Source organism: Ovis aries, chromosome 24 (genome assembly GCF_016772045.2).
Source record: "Ovis aries strain OAR_USU_Benz2616 breed Rambouillet chromosome 24, ARS-UI_Ramb_v3.0, whole genome shotgun sequence".
NCBI lineage: Eukaryota > Metazoa > Chordata > Mammalia > Artiodactyla > Bovidae > Ovis > Ovis aries.
Window position 1 is genome coordinate 41,300,298 of NC_056077.1, and position 18,750 is coordinate 41,319,047.

At 52.7% G+C, this 18,750-nt stretch overlaps 1 protein-coding gene and 1 long non-coding RNA gene across 6 annotated transcripts in view; one reads left to right on the forward strand and one right to left on the reverse strand.

The window, feature by feature from the left end:
- The window catches only part of SNX8 (sorting nexin 8), a 70,066-nt gene that overhangs the window by 21,319 nt on the left and 29,997 nt on the right, over positions 1-18,750 (forward strand). For 3 of the 5 annotated variants that reach the window (XM_027961894.3, XM_060406092.1, XM_060406093.1), the window contains exon 1: positions 11,137-11,232. The exons of 1 other annotated variant lie outside the window; for it this stretch is intronic. In XM_027961894.3, the coding sequence (XP_027817695.1) occupies positions 11,139-11,232 (94 nt within the window). In that variant the 5' untranslated portion in view covers positions 11,137-11,138. Of the gene's footprint in view, positions 1-10,709; positions 10,777-11,136; positions 11,233-18,750 lie in introns of those variants that run through there. One more of the 5 variants, XM_042240611.2, reaches the window with a different exon arrangement.
- On the reverse strand, positions 3,472-10,921 carry LOC132658591 (uncharacterized). Its single transcript, XR_009598432.1, has 2 exons — positions 10,303-10,921; positions 3,472-8,744 (listed from the first exon to the last, which is right to left on the reverse strand). It is a non-coding gene; the product is annotated as an uncharacterized LOC132658591 (long non-coding RNA).

An 18,750-nucleotide genomic window follows, 5' to 3' on the forward strand; every position in this document is an offset into this window, starting at 1 on the left:
TTACTTGAATTTCTCTTACCTTGGGCATGGGGTATCTTTCACGGCTGCTCCAGGAAAGCACAGCCACTGCTCCTTACCTTGGATGAGGGGTATCTCCTCCCGCCGCCCTTCCTGACCTTCAATGTGGGATGTCTCCTCTAGGCTGTTTGGTGTTTTCCAATAAAATTTTTACTGATTCAATTGTAGATTCACAGACAGTTGTTAAGAAATAAAACAATTTGCCTAGTTTCCCTTCAGTTCAGTTCAGTCGCTCAGTCGTGTCCGAGTCTTTGCGACCCCATGAATCGCAGCATGCCAGGCCTCCCTGTCCATCACCATCTCCCGGAGTTCACTCAGACTCACGCCCATCGAGTCGGTGATGCCATCCAGCCATCTCATCCTCTGTCGTCCCCTTCTCCTCCTGCCCCCAATCCCTCCCAGCATCAGAGTCTTTTCCAATGAGTCAGCTCTTAATTACCATATAGCATCCCAACCAGGCAGCAGTGACGTGAAAGGGGCTTCCCTGGTGGTTCAGCTGGTAAAGAGTCCGCCTGCAATGCGGGAGACCTGGGTTCAATCCCTGGGTTGGGAAGATCCCCTGGAGAAGGGAAAGGCTGCCCCCTCCAGCGTTCTGGCCTGGAAAATTCCACGGACTGTGTGGTCCACGGGGTGGCAGAGACTGTCATACAATCCACCCATCCTAAGCAGGTCTCCTTTCCCGTTTTCCCACCTTCGTCCACGTGTGCCTGCTGTGTCTTTAGGGTACACCAGTGATATACTATTCACCCCCTTCCGCAATGCACTTTTTCAGCCAGAATGATGTTTAGAGCCGTGTCCACCTCGGCACATACTGTTCTCGTCCGTCCACTGTGTGAGTGCTCTGCAGTTTATCATTCATTCCACACTGATCTCGAAGCAGGCTGGTATCTGTGTTACACACAGTGCTGCGGTGAAGAGACTTGTATCTGTCACCCCCGGCCGTAGATCAGAGGACTAGAAGGGGAATTTCCGAGTCAGAAGATGTCCGCATTCCAGTTTACTAGACGCTAGCAGCTCGTCCTCCACAGCATCCGCACCCCCGCAGCGGTGTGGGAGTATTTCTGTTTCTCTTCATCTCCTGTTCATGAAAGCGTATCTATCTCACTGCTGTTCGAATTTGCATTTCCCTGATGGAAGTGGAGTTCTGATTTAAGCAGAAAAGGAAGTTATTAAAAGTGGATAAAATCTCCAGGAGGGCTGGGAAACCAGGCTCAAAGCTGAGCAGACAGAAGTGTGCGGACCTGGCCAAGAAAGGGTGGCGAAGACAACGCTGGGCCCCAGATGTCAGAGCTGCACCCCAGCCCCTGATGCTGGTGGAAGCCCCCCGCCCCACCCTCTAGACGTGGGTGCGGGTGCGTGGCTGCTGAGTTATCCCCGTCGCGGAGGCCGCTCTGCCTCAGGACCCCAGCTTCACGTCCGCCTGGCTGGGCGCCGCTGGGACTGAGTGTCGGGCATTTCACCTCTGGGCTGTCGGGACTCGCAGAGGAAGGAATTCCTCAAAGACGGAAAAGCAGGCGTCGGCAGGCCCGACTCGAGAGCGAGGCCGGACACCTTCTGTGTTCACTGGCACTCAGACTTCCTTTTCAGGAAAGGAACGGGGCCGTATATGTGCCTGTGCCTGACTCCCCTTGCAGTACAGCAGAGACTGGCCCAGCGCTGGAAACTAGCTGTTCCTCCCTGTAAGAAGAGAGTGCCGTGGAAGACAGACACCCAGGGAACAGGCAGTCCAGGACCACCGAGGACTGCGGCAAACGTGGGAAGCTGGGAAAGGCAAGGAGGGCTTCTCGTCCGGCGGGTTTCAGAGGGACCGTGACCACCAGCAACGTGATTTCAGACTTCAGGCCTCCGGAACCGCGAGGCAGCGCAGCTCTGTGGCTCTGAGAAGTCACACGGATTGTGGCTCTTTGTTAGGGCAGCCGCAGGAAAGGAACACGGGCGGCGGATTACCTTGACGGATTCAGAACGTTACACCAACCTTGCCCTTCACTTGGTCGGGTACTTTTTACGTATTCCTGGGTTGGACTCGCTTGTAGTTTGCTTTCTTCTATTTTGTTAAGGACTTCCGCATTTGTGTGCATGAAGAATATTATCTGTAGTTTTCTTGTATTTGTTTGACTTTGGTATTAGAGTGATTTTCTTTTAATGTCTTTGTCTTACATTGGTATCAGACTCTTACAGAGTTTGGGGGAATAGTTTCTTTAAGACTACTTTTTAAAGGGAAGTTGAGGTTCACAACAAAATTGAGAGGGAGATGCAGAGAACGCCCATGTGCGCCCTGCCCCTACAGGCATCACTTCGCACTTTTCGTCAGCACCAGTCTCCAGAATGGCGGGTTTATTACCAAGAACGGATCTGCCCTGGCACATCGTAACCCCTCGAAGTCAGTGGTCCGCCTTAGGGTTCACTCGACACTCGGCGAGTTTGGATGAATTAGGGAAATGGTTTTGTTTCTGAATTTTCCATCTGTCTGTCGCTACTATGTCGTTGTTTAGTCGCTAAGTCGTGTCTGACTGTTTTTCGAGTCCACCCGGGCTCTGACCATAGGATCTGGTGGGCGAGAACACTGGGGTGGGTTCCCATCGCCTTCTCCAGGGGATCTTCCCCACTCAGGAACCCAACCTGTGTCCCCTGTGTTGGCAGGCAGAGTCTTTACCACTGAGCCGCCAGGGAACCCTTGTTGACACTGTACAGAAATACAGCTGGTCCTTCCCCGGTGGTCCAGTGGCCAAGACTCCATGCTGCCAGGGCAGGGGCCTGGGTTCAACCCCTGGCCACGGAGCTAGATGCTGCATGCTACATCTGAGAGCTGGAAGGCCGCAACCAACGCTCTCTCGTGCGGCAACGCAGACCCGGCACAGCCAAACCAATGATAAAAAGAAATATTAAGAGAGAGAAAGGCAGTAGATCCCTGTGTGTTGGTGCCGTGTCCTGCATTCCTGGTAAAGTCAGTTCTTCTCATTCAACTTGGGGTTTTGTTTTTAAAATCCCTTAATTTAAAACGCGCTTCCATATGCGCCTGCCTTCCGCTCCCTCTGCCTTCCTTCTGCCCACGTCACAGGCGGGGCCTCCAGTCGACGCTGAGTAGCAGAGCGACCGTCTTGCTTCATTGCCAGTCCTGGGGGAGGCTGTTCAGTCTTCCACTTGGTGTATGATGGTGGTGCTAGACTCTCAGAGATGCTCTTTACCAGGGAGAGCTTTCCTTATCGTCCTAGTTTGCAGAGTTATAATTGTGAACGGGTGTTAGATTTTGTCAGAATTTATCTGCATTATTTTTTTCTGCAATTTATACTTTCTGCGTATGAGATCCTCATAAGAGTCTTCTGCTAATATGATGAGTTACACTGATTTTTTAAATAATGAAACCAACACCGCATTCCTGGCATATGCTCTGCTTGCATTAGATTGCTATTATTTTTCCCTTTAGAAGTTCGACAGAATTCACTAGAGAAGCCATCTGGACTAGGAGTTTTATTCACGAAGAAGGTTTTTTCCTTTTTCCTTTTGGCCGCACCTCGAGGCATATGGGATCTTAGTTCCCCGACCAGGGACTGAAACCCAGGCCCCTGCACTGGGGGCACGGAGTCTCACCCACTGGACAGCCAGGGAGGCTTCAGTTTTTTCCTTTTTAAACTGTAAAATATACATAACATCAACCATTTTAAACATGTATAGTTCAATGGAATTAAGTACCACAAATTTAATGCCTTGAAATAACAAAAATGTCGTCTCACAGATCTGGAGGTCACAAGTCTGAAATAAGACTCACAGGGTTAAAATCTAGGTGTTGGGACGACTGTTGCTCTTGGAGATTCCAGTAGAGAACCCCTTCCTTGCATCCTCCTGCTTCTAGAAGCTCCCGGCGTTCCTTGGCTCGTGACTCCATTACTTCGGTCTCTGCCTGTAACATCACGTGGCCTTCTGCCTAGCTCTGACAGTCTTTGACGATTCCTTTTGTGCAGCCCTTTCATTATGACATCGAACCTGCCCCGGTAATTCAGGATAGTCCTTGAGACTTCCTTGGCGGTCCAGTGGCTAAGGCTGCCCACTCCCAACTCAGGGGGCCCAGGTTCCATCCCTGGTCAGGGAACTGGATTCCACATGTCGCAAGTAAGAGTGTGCAGGCAACTGAAGATCCCACGTGGGGTAATGAAGATCAGAGATCCTGCTACTGCCCTGAAGACCTTGGCACAGCCAAATAAATAAATACTAAAAAAAGTACATTCATCCCATCTCAACATCCTCTGAAGTCTCCACCCTTTATAGCATCAACCCAAAGTCCAGAATCTTATCAAAATCTCATTAGCTCAAAAGTCACAAGACTCATTATTTGAATAATGCAAATTGCTATGGGTGGGACTGAGTGTGTGATTCATCCTGAGGCAAAATTCCTTTACATCTGTGTACTTAGAAAATAAGTGATCTAATCCCCAAATACAATACTGGTAGGAATAGGGTAACAGCTACAGACTTTCTCTTTCAAAACGGGAGGAACTGCAGTCCCAAGCAATTTTGAAATCCAGGTAATTCGTGGCTGGTCCAGTGGCTAATATTCTGTGCTCCCAATGAAGGGGGCCTAGATTCAGTCCCTGGTCAGGGAACTGGTCAGATGCCACATGCCACAGCTAAAAAGATCTTGTGGACAGGAATCCACTTGCCAGTGCAGGAGACACGGGTTTGATCCCTGGTCTGGGAAGACTCCACGTTGTTGCTGTTCAGTCGTTAAGTCGTGTCCAACTCTTGGTGACCCCAAGGACTGCAGTGTACCAGGCTTCCCCGCCTTTCACTGTCTGTCTCCTGGAGTTTGCTCAATCTCACGTCCTTTGGGGCTGCCTCTTCACATCAGGTGGCCAAAGTATCGGAGCTTCAGCTTCAGTCCTTCCAACAAATAGGCAGGGTGGATTTCCTTTAGGGCTGACGTTTGATCTCCTTGCTGCCTAAGGGACTCTCAAGATTCCACACACCGGGGAGCAACTCAGCCTGGGCGCCACAGCTGCCGAGCCCGCGTGCTGCGGCTGCTGAAGCTTGTGCGCCCAGAGCCCGGGCTCGGTGGCCAGAGAAGCCGCCGCAGCGAGAAGCCCACACACCCCACTCGCCGCAACCAGAGAGTCTGCACAAAGCAAGGAAGGCCTATGCAGCCGAAAGGATAACTAAGTAAATAATTTAACAGATTAAAAAGATCTTGTGTGTTGAACTCAGACCTGGGGCACCAAGTAAGTAAATAAATAGTAACGTTTTGAAATCCAATGGCGCACACTCAGGTTTCAAGGCCAAGGAATTCCCCTCTGCGGCTTCCTGTTCTGCCCTCCGGGCCCACGGCCCCACCCTCAGTCTTCTTGCTTTTTCATCAAGGGTTAGCACATGTTCGCAGCTGAGTAGCATTATGCGGCTGTTTCCTGCCTGTGGAATTTTGAGGGTCAGGCAGCCTTCTTTCATTTCTTGTTTCTTTGTCCCTGTCCGTCCTAGCTGGCCGTATTTCTACTGATAAAACACGCTCAGGAACCTATGGCTCTCCCATGGACGTCACTGGAAAAGGGGCTCATCCACAGGTCTTTCCTGGATAATCCCATCTCTATTTTCACTTCGAAGAGACCTAGTCTCTTCCGAGAGCCCTCTGTGTCACCAGATACTGTGACGTTCCGTTCCTTTCTCGGCACTAGAAGAGCGCTGTTCAGCCACAGCCTTGGCTTTCTCTCCAAAGCACAGTTTCCTGATGGTGAGCCTCCTAGGCTACCCACTCCAATATTCTTGGGCTTCCCTGGTGGCTCAGCTGGTAAAGAATCCGCCTGCAATGTGGGAGACAACCCCTGGGTTGGGAAGATCCCCTGGAGAAGGGAAAGGCTCCCCACTCCAGTATTCCGGCCTGGAGAATTCCACGGACCACGTAGTCCATGGGGTCGCAAAGGGTCGGACGCGACGAAGTGACTTTCACTCTGCAACCTGGATAAGTTCTTTTCCATATAACTGTGGGATACAGTTCAGCTAAGCGCTCTGTCACTGCAGAACATGAGCCCATTTTCATCTAGTTTCCAACAATACGTTCCTCATTTCCTCTGAGCCCTTGGCTGAAGTGTCCTTATTCCCACCAACAGTCTGTTTATGACCATTTAAGTACCACCGTCTAAGATGATACAGGTTTTCTTTACCACAGTTAGCAGAATGGTTAACATCCATATGCCTACTAACAGTCTATTCAAGGCAACCAAGGTGTCTTCTGCTGTGCTTCTTAAAATCTTTCCAGTCTCTACTCATTACCTAATTCTGAAGTCAGTTCCACATTTTCAGGTGTTCGTCGCAGCAATACCCTGCTCCCCAGCGCTCACAGTAGTATTCTGTACTTTTGTTTTCACTGCTGTGTGGCAATCTATTGCATGACGCCACAGCAATATGTTCATCCAGTCTGTTGTTAATAGACATTTGGGTTATTTCCAGTTTTCAGCTCTTTGCATGTGGCTTCTAGGAATGAGCCTTTTTTTGGTGGACATATGCTTTTATTTTTTGTGGGTAAATATCTTGGAGTGGGATTGCCTCAAGGATTATTCCTTTTCCACTCTTGGTCCACTGTGGACAGCCAGCTTCCGTGCTGCTCTGGAGGCTGGTGGGTCAGCCCTTCATTAACTCTGATTTTGTCTAGGAAGTTCAGCTCTGTCTCCCGTGCTTGCTGGGACCTAAACCTTCCTTTCGCCTTAACCCAAGTTCCTAGGGTCTCATAGTACTTCTGAAAGCTCTGTGAGCTGTTTCCTTCAGTTTTTGTTCATCCCTGTAACTTAAAGTTCCCCCTATGGGGCACTCTTTCTTGCTTTTGAATCCAGCTATGTAATAAAAAATGGTTTTGGGGTAAAATGTTAGCTAGCATTTCTGTTTGGGGAACAGAGTGAATGTACTTCTGCATCGGTTCAGACCGTCCTAATAAGTCTCTCATTAAAAACTTACTAAAAACTTGGACCAGGGCAACTTTTTGGAGCATGTTATCTTGATAAATCCATTTTGCATGTGAGCAAACGGAAGCAGGTTAAGTAGCTTGTCCAAGGTCGAATTAGGACAGGGAGTTCCCTGGTGGCCCAGTGGTTACGAATGTGCGCGCGCGCTCAGCTGTGTCCGTCTCTTCGCGATGCCATGGACTGGAGCCCGCCAGGCTCTGTCCGCGGGATTTCCCAGGCAAGAGTGCTGGAGTGGTTGACATTTCCTTCTCCAGGGGATCTTCCTGACCCAGGGATCGGGCCTTAGTCTCTTACGTCTCCCGCGCTGGCAGGCGGGTTCTTTACCACTAGCGCCACTTGGGAGCCCAACTCAGAGAATTCGGGTTCAGTCCCTGGTGTTGGAGCCGAGATCTCACGCAGCCAAATAAAAACATAGAAACCCCCCAAATAAAGTTTGATTAGGACAGCCAACTTCTTTGAGATATTTAAAGCGTCCTGGGGCTCATGGAGGATGTGAGCAGACCCCTTTACTCCAGGCAGGAATTTTATTTTTTTAATGTTTATTTTCTTAAATGATTATTTGGCTGTGCTGTGAAACATGTGGGATCTCAGTTCTCTGACAACCTTAGTTCCGTCATCAAGGATGGAAACTTGAGTTCCCTGACCAGGGATTAAACCTGCACCCCCGCAATGGATGCAGAGTGTTAGCTGCTGGACTGCCCCAGGAACTGTAGAACGGAGACTGGAGAGGCGCTGCGTGAGCAGGTAACCCAGAGTGTCAGAGGACGATTTGATTTCATGATTGTCGAAGTATTAAATGAGATGATACTGGTTCGTCAATTAGCGTGGTGTTTGAAACCTAGTATTTTAAAAGAAATTTGGGATGATTGATATTATTAATGAAACTATAATTTTCTGTACCTTTAGAGTTCTTCCTCTTCCCTGTGTTATGGTTCAGAGCCACAGGCAGCTTCCCTACCAGCCTCCCAAAACAAGGGGAGTGTTTATGAGTGGAGCAGAATTTGCGGGTTAGGACATTTGAAGATAAACTGCCAGCTTTATCGCACAGGGGAAGTGCTGCAGGGGCCCTGAGGATGGTCTCTGGCACCAGACGGTGTGGATTTGAACCCCAGATCTTTTATTGACTAGCTGTGGGGTCTTTCCTGGCCAAAATGGAGATAATCATACTACTATCTTCTAGATTTACTGTGAGGAGTCGATGAGTTTCTAAGGAAAAGGCATATGTAAGGGTGCTCAGCACATAATAGGCATGTTCAGCAAATGTTAGCTTGGTTAGTGTGGTTAGCATCTAGTGCTGTGTATCAGGCGTTTCTGGCTGGCTGTCTTCCAGGGGCATAGTAAAATGTTCCAGTTGTGGTTGGGTATACCCATGACTAGTTGTGGCCAATGAGTCGTGAGTAGAAGCCTTGTGGTGCTTCTGAGCCAGAGCAGTTAGACGCTCCGAGCACTTTCTCTTTGTCAGGAGGACAGGAATCCAGAGTGGTGGCTGCCCGCTCATCCTGGGTTTCCGAGGGCTGCTGCTGAATACGGCTCCTCTGTCGTTTCTGGCCTGAGACTGGGGATTGTTACTGCAGCGTGATCGAGCCTGCGCTGACAAACACATGTACGGTTATTAATAGGCATTCTAGTGACTCTCTGAAAAGGCCTTTAGTAGGACCTGGAGATGCTTGCATCTCTGCAGGGCGACCGGTGAGAGCCCTTCGGCCCCTTTCCACCTGCACACTGGGTCCCGGCTTCAGTGTCCTGCGTCCCGAGTTCTGTCAGTTCACTTATACTGTTCTCGTTTTCCTGAAGGGAAAGTGAAAAAAGTGACTCAGAATACATTAACAGTCTTAATGTAACTGAATTCGTGCCACTAATCAAAGGGTTTAAAAAAGCAGAGATTCCATTTTCTATTTACCATTTCCTGAATGAAACAGAAATAGCATAGGGATTAGGCTTCTTTGGCGAGGATCTAAAGACATTACAGGCAGACATATTTTGAGGTGTGTTTCCCAAGCATGCTTTCACTGTTAGCGATGTCTGGCAGTGTAGTCCACAGCTCGTAACAGCTAAATTCCTCTCTCCTGGAGGGATTCACAGCCTGTCACAGTGGAAGCAACCATTCATCTCTCCTCCCACAGCACCCATGCTTGTGGCCCTCGGCACACACCGTGCTCTGCGTGGTGTGAGGACCCTGCTGTGTTCTGCTCCTCTGATTAATTCCATCGGAAAATTTGGAAGGTGGGGACCTCTCCTGGTTATCCCTATGTGGGGTCCTTCACTCTCCTCTCCCATGACAAACAGACGCTGAGCAGACGCTCAAGAAATGTTTGCAAGGATAAAACAAACTTTCAACGTAGAGCAGTGGTTTTCCCCCTAGGCTGCACCTTAGCATCATCCAGGGAGCTTAAAAAAAAAAATCCCGAGTTTGGACCATACCTGAGACCAATTAAATCAGAGCTTCTGAGGGTGGGCTTCAGGCGGGGTATATGTAAGTGCTCCCAGGTGGTTACTGCAGCCTAGGTGTGGACACTGAAGTACAGCAGAGGCTGCCTGACCACATCAGGGGTGTTCAAGTAAAACAATAAATTCAATATGCTGTTATCTGTGCGGCTTCCCAGGGGGCACTAGTGGTAAAGAACCCATCTGCCAATGCAGGAGATGCAAGAGATGTGGGTTCGACCCCTAGGTTGGAAGATCCCCTGGAGGAGGGCACGGTGCCCCACTCCAGTATTCTTGCCTGGAGAATCCCACGGACAGAGGAGCTTGTCAGGCTGCAGTCCATAGGTTCGCAGAGTCGGACACGACTGAAGCGACTTAGCACGCATGCATGCTGTTATTCTCGTGTAATGTCTAACTTTATGCTTGTTTAGTGCCTCACAGTTTTCAAGGTGCAGTGAGTGTTTAAGCATTGAATAAGGATCTTTTGGAGGGACACAGATATGTAGCAAATACTTCCAGGAAGTTAGAGAGATGGAGAGAGAGAGAGGGAGCGGGAGACAATGACAATGTGTGTGTGTGCGCGCCCTCGGGAGGGGAGAAAGTGCTGAGCACATCACTCGATGCAAAACCAGCTTAAAGGAAGCCTGCGGTGGCGGAAGGAGACAGTATCCCGCTGAGACTTGGGAAAGCTTCTCCATGCTGGTCTCTGGGAGAGGCACACCACTTCCTCAGTTGTGCTGGGGGACAGCATCCTTGTTGGTTGGCTCACAAAGATGTCCGGTGACTGTAGCAAAGAGAACTAGCTCCCTGGGGAGGGGATTCCTTCCTAGGACCCTGACTGGGGCTCTGGGCTCTTGATTGCTGTTACTGGCTCCCTGGGCGTTAACAGTTGTCCCGGTATTAGCAGGTCCACGGTCCTTACCTTGGGAACAAGGCCCTCCCTAACGGAGCCCCACCAGTCGCTCCAGCTTCCTCTTCGGCCTCCGCTTTTAGCTCCAGGAAGACCACAGCGTTCGCAGCTGTGCGATGCCTCGGGGCCCGTGGGCACCCGCTCCTTCCTCCCGCCGAATTCCTCATTCCTCCAGCCCCAGCTGAGGCTCTCCGCATCCCGGGATCCCTTAACCCGGCCAGGGCCGGGGGAGCGCTCTTGCGCGGCGCTCCCACAGTCTTGTTCTGGAAGTCGGGGCACCCGCTCCACTGCGTCCTCCAGATAGGGGAGGGTAGCAAATGCACAGGCCCGCCTGGCCTCCAGGGGGCAGTCCGGGGACTTGAGTGAGCGAGGGAACGACTGAATGACCAGGTGGCTAAGGGAGCGGGTGGGCGAGTCGCTGAACGAACGAGCGGATGGACCAGCGGGCGGACGACCGAGGAAGTGGGCGGGCGAGCGGACCAGAAGGTGAGAGAATAAATGGATGAGTGAGTGAGTGGGGGCCTGAGGGAAGGCAGCTGGGGGCTGACTGGGCGGGCGAGGGAGCGGCGGACGCTGGACGCTGACCGCGCGCCTGGGCCGCGCCACCTGCCCTCCGCGTGGCAGCCGAGCCGGGGCGGGGCGGGAAGAGGCGGAGAAGTGGGCGTGGCGACGTCGGGAGTGGGCGTGGCGGACCCGGGGCGTGGGCGTGGCGAGGCCGAGAGCGGGCGGGGCAGGCCCGGGGCGGGCGGGGATAGGCCGGGAGTGGGCGTGGCCAACCCTGGGCGTGGGCGGGGCGAGGCCGGGCCCAGGCCGGCGGGCGCGGAGGAAGTCACGTGGCGAGCGCTCACATGACCGGCGGCGCGATGGACCGGCTGCCCACCGCGCCCGGAGCTGCAGCTGCTGAGGCAGAGGCGGACGAGGAGGCGGACCCGCCAGCGGCAGGTATGGCAGGCGCCGCCCCCAGGCCCCGCGCGGCTCCGGCCCGCGCCCGCTGAGGCCCTGCGGCCTGCGGCTCGCTTCCTGGCCCCGGACTCCCCGCGCCTGCTGGGTCCTCCCCTCTCACGGCCCCTCCCGGTCCACGCCCAGGAGGGCGCGTGGCTCCGCGGCTCAGAACCCCAGCACCTGTCCGGGTTTGCGCCTCTCCGCGCGCTTCTGCCTGCGTCTCCCCGGGACTGTCCGGGCCCCTCGGGGCCGCAGGACCCGCCCGCCCTGCGCTTCCTGCGTGCCCATCTGCCCTCCGCGTGTCCCTGGACTTGCCGGGCCTTGGCACATACTGCGGCGGCTCAGGACTTGAGCGTTTCTTCGGCCAGCCCGCCGTGTTTCTCCGTAAGTGCTTTTCTTAGTGGGTGAGCGTGAACGCTGAGAAGCACGCGGGAGGCTTGGCTTTTCTCGGATGGTACCCCCTCTAGCCTTCCAACTGGAGGATACATGTGGGTGTGAGTTATTGCAGCTTCTTGGTGGTGGCGGCGGCACAAGTTGGAAACTCCGTTTGGAGGGTCTGGAAGGTGTCCCTGAGAAGCTCATGCTTAAAGTGAGCCCTGAAGGGCTGTAAGACGGTTGATTCCTTAGGGAGAAAAGGAGATGGGAGTGGAGTGAAGTTGCTGGGGGCTGCGGTGGGGGTGGACAGTGCTCTGGGTTGGCCTGAGTGCCCTGAAGACCCTGGGTGAATCTGCCTTTAGACACCAGACCCGCCGCTCCCCACCCTTGGCCTTCATTTCACTTGTAGCTTTGTAAGGGGTAGCGTGTGACGGCTTCCGCTCACGGTTAGAACGTTGTGTTCAGGAGGTCACACGTTTGAGCCCAGCGTGGGCCGGTCAGCCAGCCTGTTTCAGGTGCCCACACTGGACTCCTTGTCCAGGTCACTTTTGGAAACATGAGGCGTTTGAGCAGGAACGCTTCTTCCCCTGGGGATGTAAAGCAGTTCGGAGTTGCTGGATGTGGTGGTCGTTCTGGCCTCTCTTTGCAGGTGCAAGGACAGCCTGAATGTTTCCTGCAGGACTCACCCACTGGCCGCCATCATGGAGTCAGCCAGCCCCGCTGTCTGAGACTGGCAGCTGGCCTTGTTAGGGGCTGTGGTGATTTTGTTAACATTAGGCGTCCAGTTGAGGGAGGTGGCATGGTAGAGGAAAAACACAACACCAACCAAAAAAAGCACTTAAAAAAAAAAAAACAAAACTGGGAAAGCTAAAACCCAGAGGTAAGTGGCCTGCCCACAGTGGGCAGTATTAAGAGGGTATGTTGTGGTGGGGATGGTGGTTAGATGGGGTGCAATCAGAAAATACGTCTTTGAGAGTGAATTTTATCCAAACACGATATTCACTAGGGAGGAAAGGAGATGGGAGTGGAATGAAGTTGCTGGGAGCCGGGTGGGGGTGGACAGTGCTCCGGATTGGCCTGAGTGCCTTTAGACACCAGACCCGCCGCTCCCCACCCTTGGCCTTAATTTTTCCTTTCACTTGCAGCTTTGTAAGGGGTAGCGTGTGACGGCTCATGCTCATGGTTAGAACGTTGTGTTCAGGAGGTCACACGTTTGAGCCCAGCGTGGGCTGGTCAGCCAGCCTGTTTCAGGTGCCTTTGCTCAAGCAAAGGTTGATTTTGACTGTTGAAGAAGCTGTGGCTTGTGGAATTCCATCTTCGCTGGTGTTCTGCCCACACAGCCGTAGCTCACTATTAGTATTAGCTGTGGGGACCATGGGGGTCTAGGTTTTTGTAGTGCCTTTGGGATTGTCGGAAAAAACGATGTTCACTGTGGTTTTCAGGCTTAATGTTTAAAAAAAATTTTTTTTAAGTTAATTTTTTTTTGGCTGCCCTGGGTCTTTGTTGCTGAGAGAGGGCTTGCTCTAGTTGCGTGGAACAGGGGCTGCTCCTCCTTGCCGTGCGTCGGCCTCTCCTTGTGGTGGCTTCTCGCACGGTGGAGCACAGGCTCTGGGCACGGAGGCTTCAGCCGTTGCAGCAGGCTGGCTCGGTGGCTGGGGCACACGGACTCCAGTTGCCCCACAGCATGCGGAGTCCCCCCAAACCAGGGATCCAGCCTGTGTTCCCTGCATTGGCAGGCAGATTCTTATCCCCTGTACTACCAGGGGAGCCCCAAGAATCATAGCATATTCTAATCCCTGGAAGCTTAAGCGGGGAGTGTTAACTCCCTTCCTAAAAATTTAACTTTCAATTTTACAATATGTAGATAATCGCATTTCCCTTACCAAAAAAAAAAAAGCAAACACCACTGAGAACAGTGTAGATTGGCACTCACCCCCCTCTTACCAGCCTGGGATGGACCCTCTCATGCTGTTCCTGTGTTTACACTCGTGTGCTCAGACAGTGCATGCCTCCTCGCGCCTCCGCGCGTGTGTTTCCCTACGGTCGTATATTGGTTTTCTGCTGCTGCTGTAACAAAAATGGCCCCACACAAAGTGGCTTAACCAGCAGAAAGTTCTCATTTTACAGTCCAGGAGGTCTGTAGCCAGAACAGGTTTTCCTGAGCTAAAATCTGGCTGTGGGCAGGGCTACGTTCCATCCTGAGGCCCTGGGGGAGAAGCCGTGTCTTGGTCTTTCCCGCCTCCCAGATGCCTTCCGCATGATAACCCCTTGCTCCAGCTGCCCCAGGCTGCGCCGGCCTGTCCTGTCCTGTCTCTGACTCCTACTTCTGTCCACTTCTTCCACTTCTAAGGGCTCCTCGGGTCACACTGGGCCCACCTGGTCACCCAGGAGGACTCTCCCAGCAACCTGAATTGTGTCGGCTTTGAGTTCCCCTTTACTGTGTGGTCGAGCAGGTTCACAGTTTTCTGGGATTAGGGTGTGGGTCCTTCAGAGGTCATCAGTCTGCTGTGAGGGCTGCCCGAGGTGGCCCATCAGTAAGGAGCCCACTTGCCAGTGCAGGAGATACAGACGGCTCGGGTTTGATCCCTGGGTCGGGAAGATCCCCTGGGGGAGGACATGGCAGCGACTCCAGTACTCTTGCCTGGGAAATCCCGTGGACAGAGGAATCTGGTGGGCTGCAGTCCATAGGGTTGCAAGAGTTGGACACGACCGAGTGACTGAGCAGGCACTCACATTCTGCCTTAAATGCCCCAAGGAGTGGAATCGCTGGGCCGTAGGGTTGCACACGGTTTAAAGAAATCATCTATTTTTGGCTGTGCTGCCTTAAACGCCCCGAGGAGTGGGATCGCTGGGCCATAGGGTTGCACACAGTTTAAAGAAATCCTCTGTTTTTGGCTGTGCTGGGTCTTTCTCGCTGCCTGGGCTTTTCTCTAGTTGCAGCTGACGAGGGGTCACTCTCTGGTTGTGGTGCGTGGGCCTCTCATTGCGGTGGGCTGCCTTGTTGCGGAGCACAGGCTCTCAGGCACAGCGTTCAGTAGCTGTGGGTCCTGGGCTCTCGAGCACAGCTTAGTTGCTCTGAGCATGTGGGATCTTCCGGGATCAGGGATCAGTCCTGTGTCTCCTGCATCGGCGGGCGAATGCTTTACCACTGAGGCACCGGGGAAGCACGGTTGCACGTTGTTTTGTTTTAACAAATGCTGACAAGTTGTCCTCTGTGATAGCTGGTGCCAGTTTATACCTGTGACAGAAGGCATCTTCTCCCTGTAACCTCATCACCATGAAGTGCCATGTTTTTTTAAAAAAAAGATTCCTTCAGCATTAGAGAAATTAAGAACCTGCTTTATTTTTGTTTTAATTTCTGTTTCTTCAATTATCAGCGAGGTGGTTTCTTGTGGTGCTTTGATCTTGTGTGACCTTCCTGAACTGACTGTTCTTATCTTTGGCCCATTTTCTTATGGGATTTTTTTTTTTTTTTTTGCTTTGTTGCTGTTCTTTTTGTATTTTGGTCTTAGGCCTGTTGTGGATTTCATATTAAAATTGTAACCATCAAAATATCTGACTGACTGGAACCCTGTCTTCTGATCGCAGCATGAGAGTTTATTTCACAGTCTGTTCAGAGGTTATACAGCTCGGCGATGGTGCCCTGGAGTGCCTAAGAATGAGTGTGATAGGTGGTTGCTTGTCTAACCTGATTTTGGGAATTGCATCATGCTGGATAAGAGTACAGATTACCACCGGGTCCCAGCCCTGCTTTCCTGCAACCCTGCAGACCTAAACCTGTCTTCGCTTCCTTCTTTCCTTCTTCCCTGCGCCTCATAGCTCTTGGGATCTTAGCTCCCTGACCAGGGATTGGACTCTAGACCTTGGCAGTGAAAGCACCGTGTCCCGAGTGATCCGTGTCACTTCTCCTGTAGCCCCTCGTGGAATGTACGCCGTACCTGCCGCCCGGTCAGGAAGCTCTGAACGGTTCGTCCTCCCAAGCCTTGGGGGGCCTCCTGGCTTTCGGTGGGGTCATCCCCTGAACTCTGCTTGTCCTCCGAGCAACTCTGCAGCTGGCTGCCAGCCTCTCTGTGCGCCTGCGTGGTCTCCACGCCCTCCCCCCACCCCACCCGCGTGGTCTCCATGCCCCCTGTGCTCCCGCGACCACCCGGATGCCGCCGCTCGGCCTGGATGCATTTGTCAGGCAATTCACTGAGCTCTCGCTTGAGATGTATGCATTTGACGGATTAAATTATACTTTAAAGTACCATCTGCGCTGGGGCAAAAAAATACCTTCCTGTCCTCTCTCCCTCCAGCACACACATTTCTGTTGTCAGCTCCTGAGGGACAGAAACCATTATTTTTCTTTATATCCCAGCATCTGCTAATGGAGTCAGGGCTCTGCTGTTGGAATAGAATTACATGTGGTTTTTTTGGGTTCTTTGGCGGCATGTAGGATCTTAGTTCCCCAACCAGCGATGGGACCGGGGGCTCCTGCAGTAGTAGTGCGGAGTCCTCTCTGCACCGCCAGGAGAGTCCCTGGAACTACATTGTCACCCTAAGCGCTCTTTAGGGTGGCATCACGTTTTAGTTTGGTAACAATGGTAGCTGTGCGAGTGTTATTTAAATGGGTGTTAATGCTCTTTGAACTCTGTTTCTCTCTCTCTCTCTCTCTCTCTCTCACTCTCACACACACACACACACACAATTTGCAAGGTAAAATGTGTCCATCTGAGGAAAGAGGAACTGAATCTCTCCTACGTAGAGCAGATTTTGCCAGAATTTGTGGTTAGCAAGAAAGTGATGTGTTCCGGTAGGGGAATTCTGTTTTGGTTTATTTTTTCCTTCCCGAGAAAAATGCACCAGAAAAAGAGATGTTTGGCCTGCAGCGTTCAGGCTGATGGGAGAGGCTGGAGTGGTGAGATGCTGGAGAGATGGGAGTGGTCTCCCTGGGGCCTGCAGTGCATGTCAAGACAAGCTGCCCCGGCGATTAGAACCCAGGCCCAGTGAGCAGGCTGGCGGCCTGCACCCTCAGGGATTCAAAGAGCGCACCCCTGACCATGTCACCCTCTGAAGAACGGTAGCGTTTTCATCTTTCATCCTTTGATTGTGTTCATTGTAGAATAGTTAAGAAATCACAACCAGACTCGAGGTAGAGGTTCCTGGGGAAAGCATCAGTGACGACATCCAGCCAGTCCATCCTAGAGGAGGTCAGGCCTGAATGTTCACTGGGAGGACTGATGCTGAGGCTGAAGCTCCAGTACTTTGGCCACCTGTTGCAAAGAGCCGACTCACTGGAAAAGACCGTGATGCTGGGAGAGATTGAGGGCAGGAGGAAAAGGGGACGACAGAGGATGAGATGGTGGGATGGCATCACTGACTCAGTTGGCATGAATTTGAGCAAACTCTGGAGACATTGAAGGACAGGGAAGCCTGGCGTGCTGCAGTCCATGGGGTCGCAAAGAGCTGGACACGACTGAACAGCTGACCAACACCAACGATCAGCGTTGAAGCCTCGTGTGGCCGGGGTGGGCGCGCCCCGCCGGTGGAGCTGCAGGAGCAGGCTGAGGCTGCCCTCGGCGCTGTTGCTGGCTCGCTTGGCTGTGGGAGGACACACGTGCCCTTGGGGTGTGGGGATGGGTGTGTTCAGGGGCCCTCAGCTCTCTTCCCCACTTTGAAGTATGCGTACTAAGCACGTGTGAGGTGAAGATTCATGACTGATGAGTTCCCGGGCAGCTGGTGTAAGGTCTGGAGGCAACTCTGGAAGTATTGGGACACACCTTTCTGAGACTCTCTAGCCCGCTTTGTGCTGGTGACGTTCTTGCCTACAAGTCTCATGAGTGAGTCGTAACCGGACCAGTAAGGTTTCATGAGGTGTGTGATTGTGCACTCGAGGAGAAGGTCGCACAAGTAAGGTAACCACAAGTACGAGCGTCGGATTAGAGAGAAATCGCCCGTGAGCCCACAACCGCGGATTTTAGCCTGTTTCCTGCTCCTGTGTGTGTGTGTTGGCCATTGTTAACCTCAGGCGTGTTTACACGCCTCTGGTCTGCTCGGCTCCCTTAGCGTTATTCTGCGCTGCTAAGGAGGTTTCACGCTTTCCTATTTGAGGTCTGCGGGATAGTGAATCAAGGGGCGTGTGTGTATGCTTGTAGAGTACAAGGTGGTAAAATGTGATCCTTCGCCGGGAGTCAGCATTAAAAACTGTCCTGATGCTTGCTCTTGGTAGACAAAGCCTCTCTCCTGCTAAACTAGTTCCCCGGCCTAGAGGTGATGGCTGCTGTCAGCTACGCGTGTGGAACCACGGTTTAGTAAGCTCCGTTGTTAGACTTTGAGAGCTGGGGCGATGTCCTTAGACGACCTTGGTCGTGTCCTGCTTAGTGACCTTCTGTAAGTACAAGTTCTGAGTCCCTGTGCCCTCTACCGAGGGTGTTAGAGAGAAGCCAGGGAGGGACACACCGCGTGCCTCCTGTTTACGTGACGTTCGCACCGTGCAGTCAGACTCTGCTGTGTGGGCTCGCTCACGCAGGTGGTGAGGCCGTAGATGAGGAGCAAGGGAGAGACCGTGAGATGGGGCTGTGGTCCCCTCTGGCCGGAGAAGGGGGCGCCTGTGCGGGCACAGGATGGGGCTTCCAGGACCCCAGGGCTGTCAGCGTTTAAATCTTCGTGCTTACTAATTTGGCTGCACCGGCTCTTAGCTGTGCCCTCTGGGGTCCAGTCCCCTGACCAGGGGTGGGACGGGCCCCCGTGCCGGGAGTGCAGAGCCTTAGCCGTGGGCCACCAGGGAAGCCCTCGCAACGCTCTCTTCCGTTTTTGACCTGGACAGGCCCAGCCACGTGTGTTGTACATAAAACTGTCCGTAGGCGTCTTGCACACCTGTGTGTCTGTGTCTGTTTCCCAGGAGAAAAGGTTCAGGGAAACCCCAGTGTGTCCCAGATCCTGTGACGTTGAGTGGATCTGCTAATAACGCAGCTTGACAGGCAGAGGTGGGCGCCGGGGGTCTTGCTTGAAAATGGTCTTGTAGGGGTTTTGGCCTCTCAGCTTCCACCCTCTGGTTAATGTTGCAGATGTATTTATAACGAGATGCGTGTTTTGTTGTGTCAACAGCCACCCCCAAAGGAGGACCGTGCAGCTCGTCAGCAGGAGATTGCTGGTCCGCTGTTT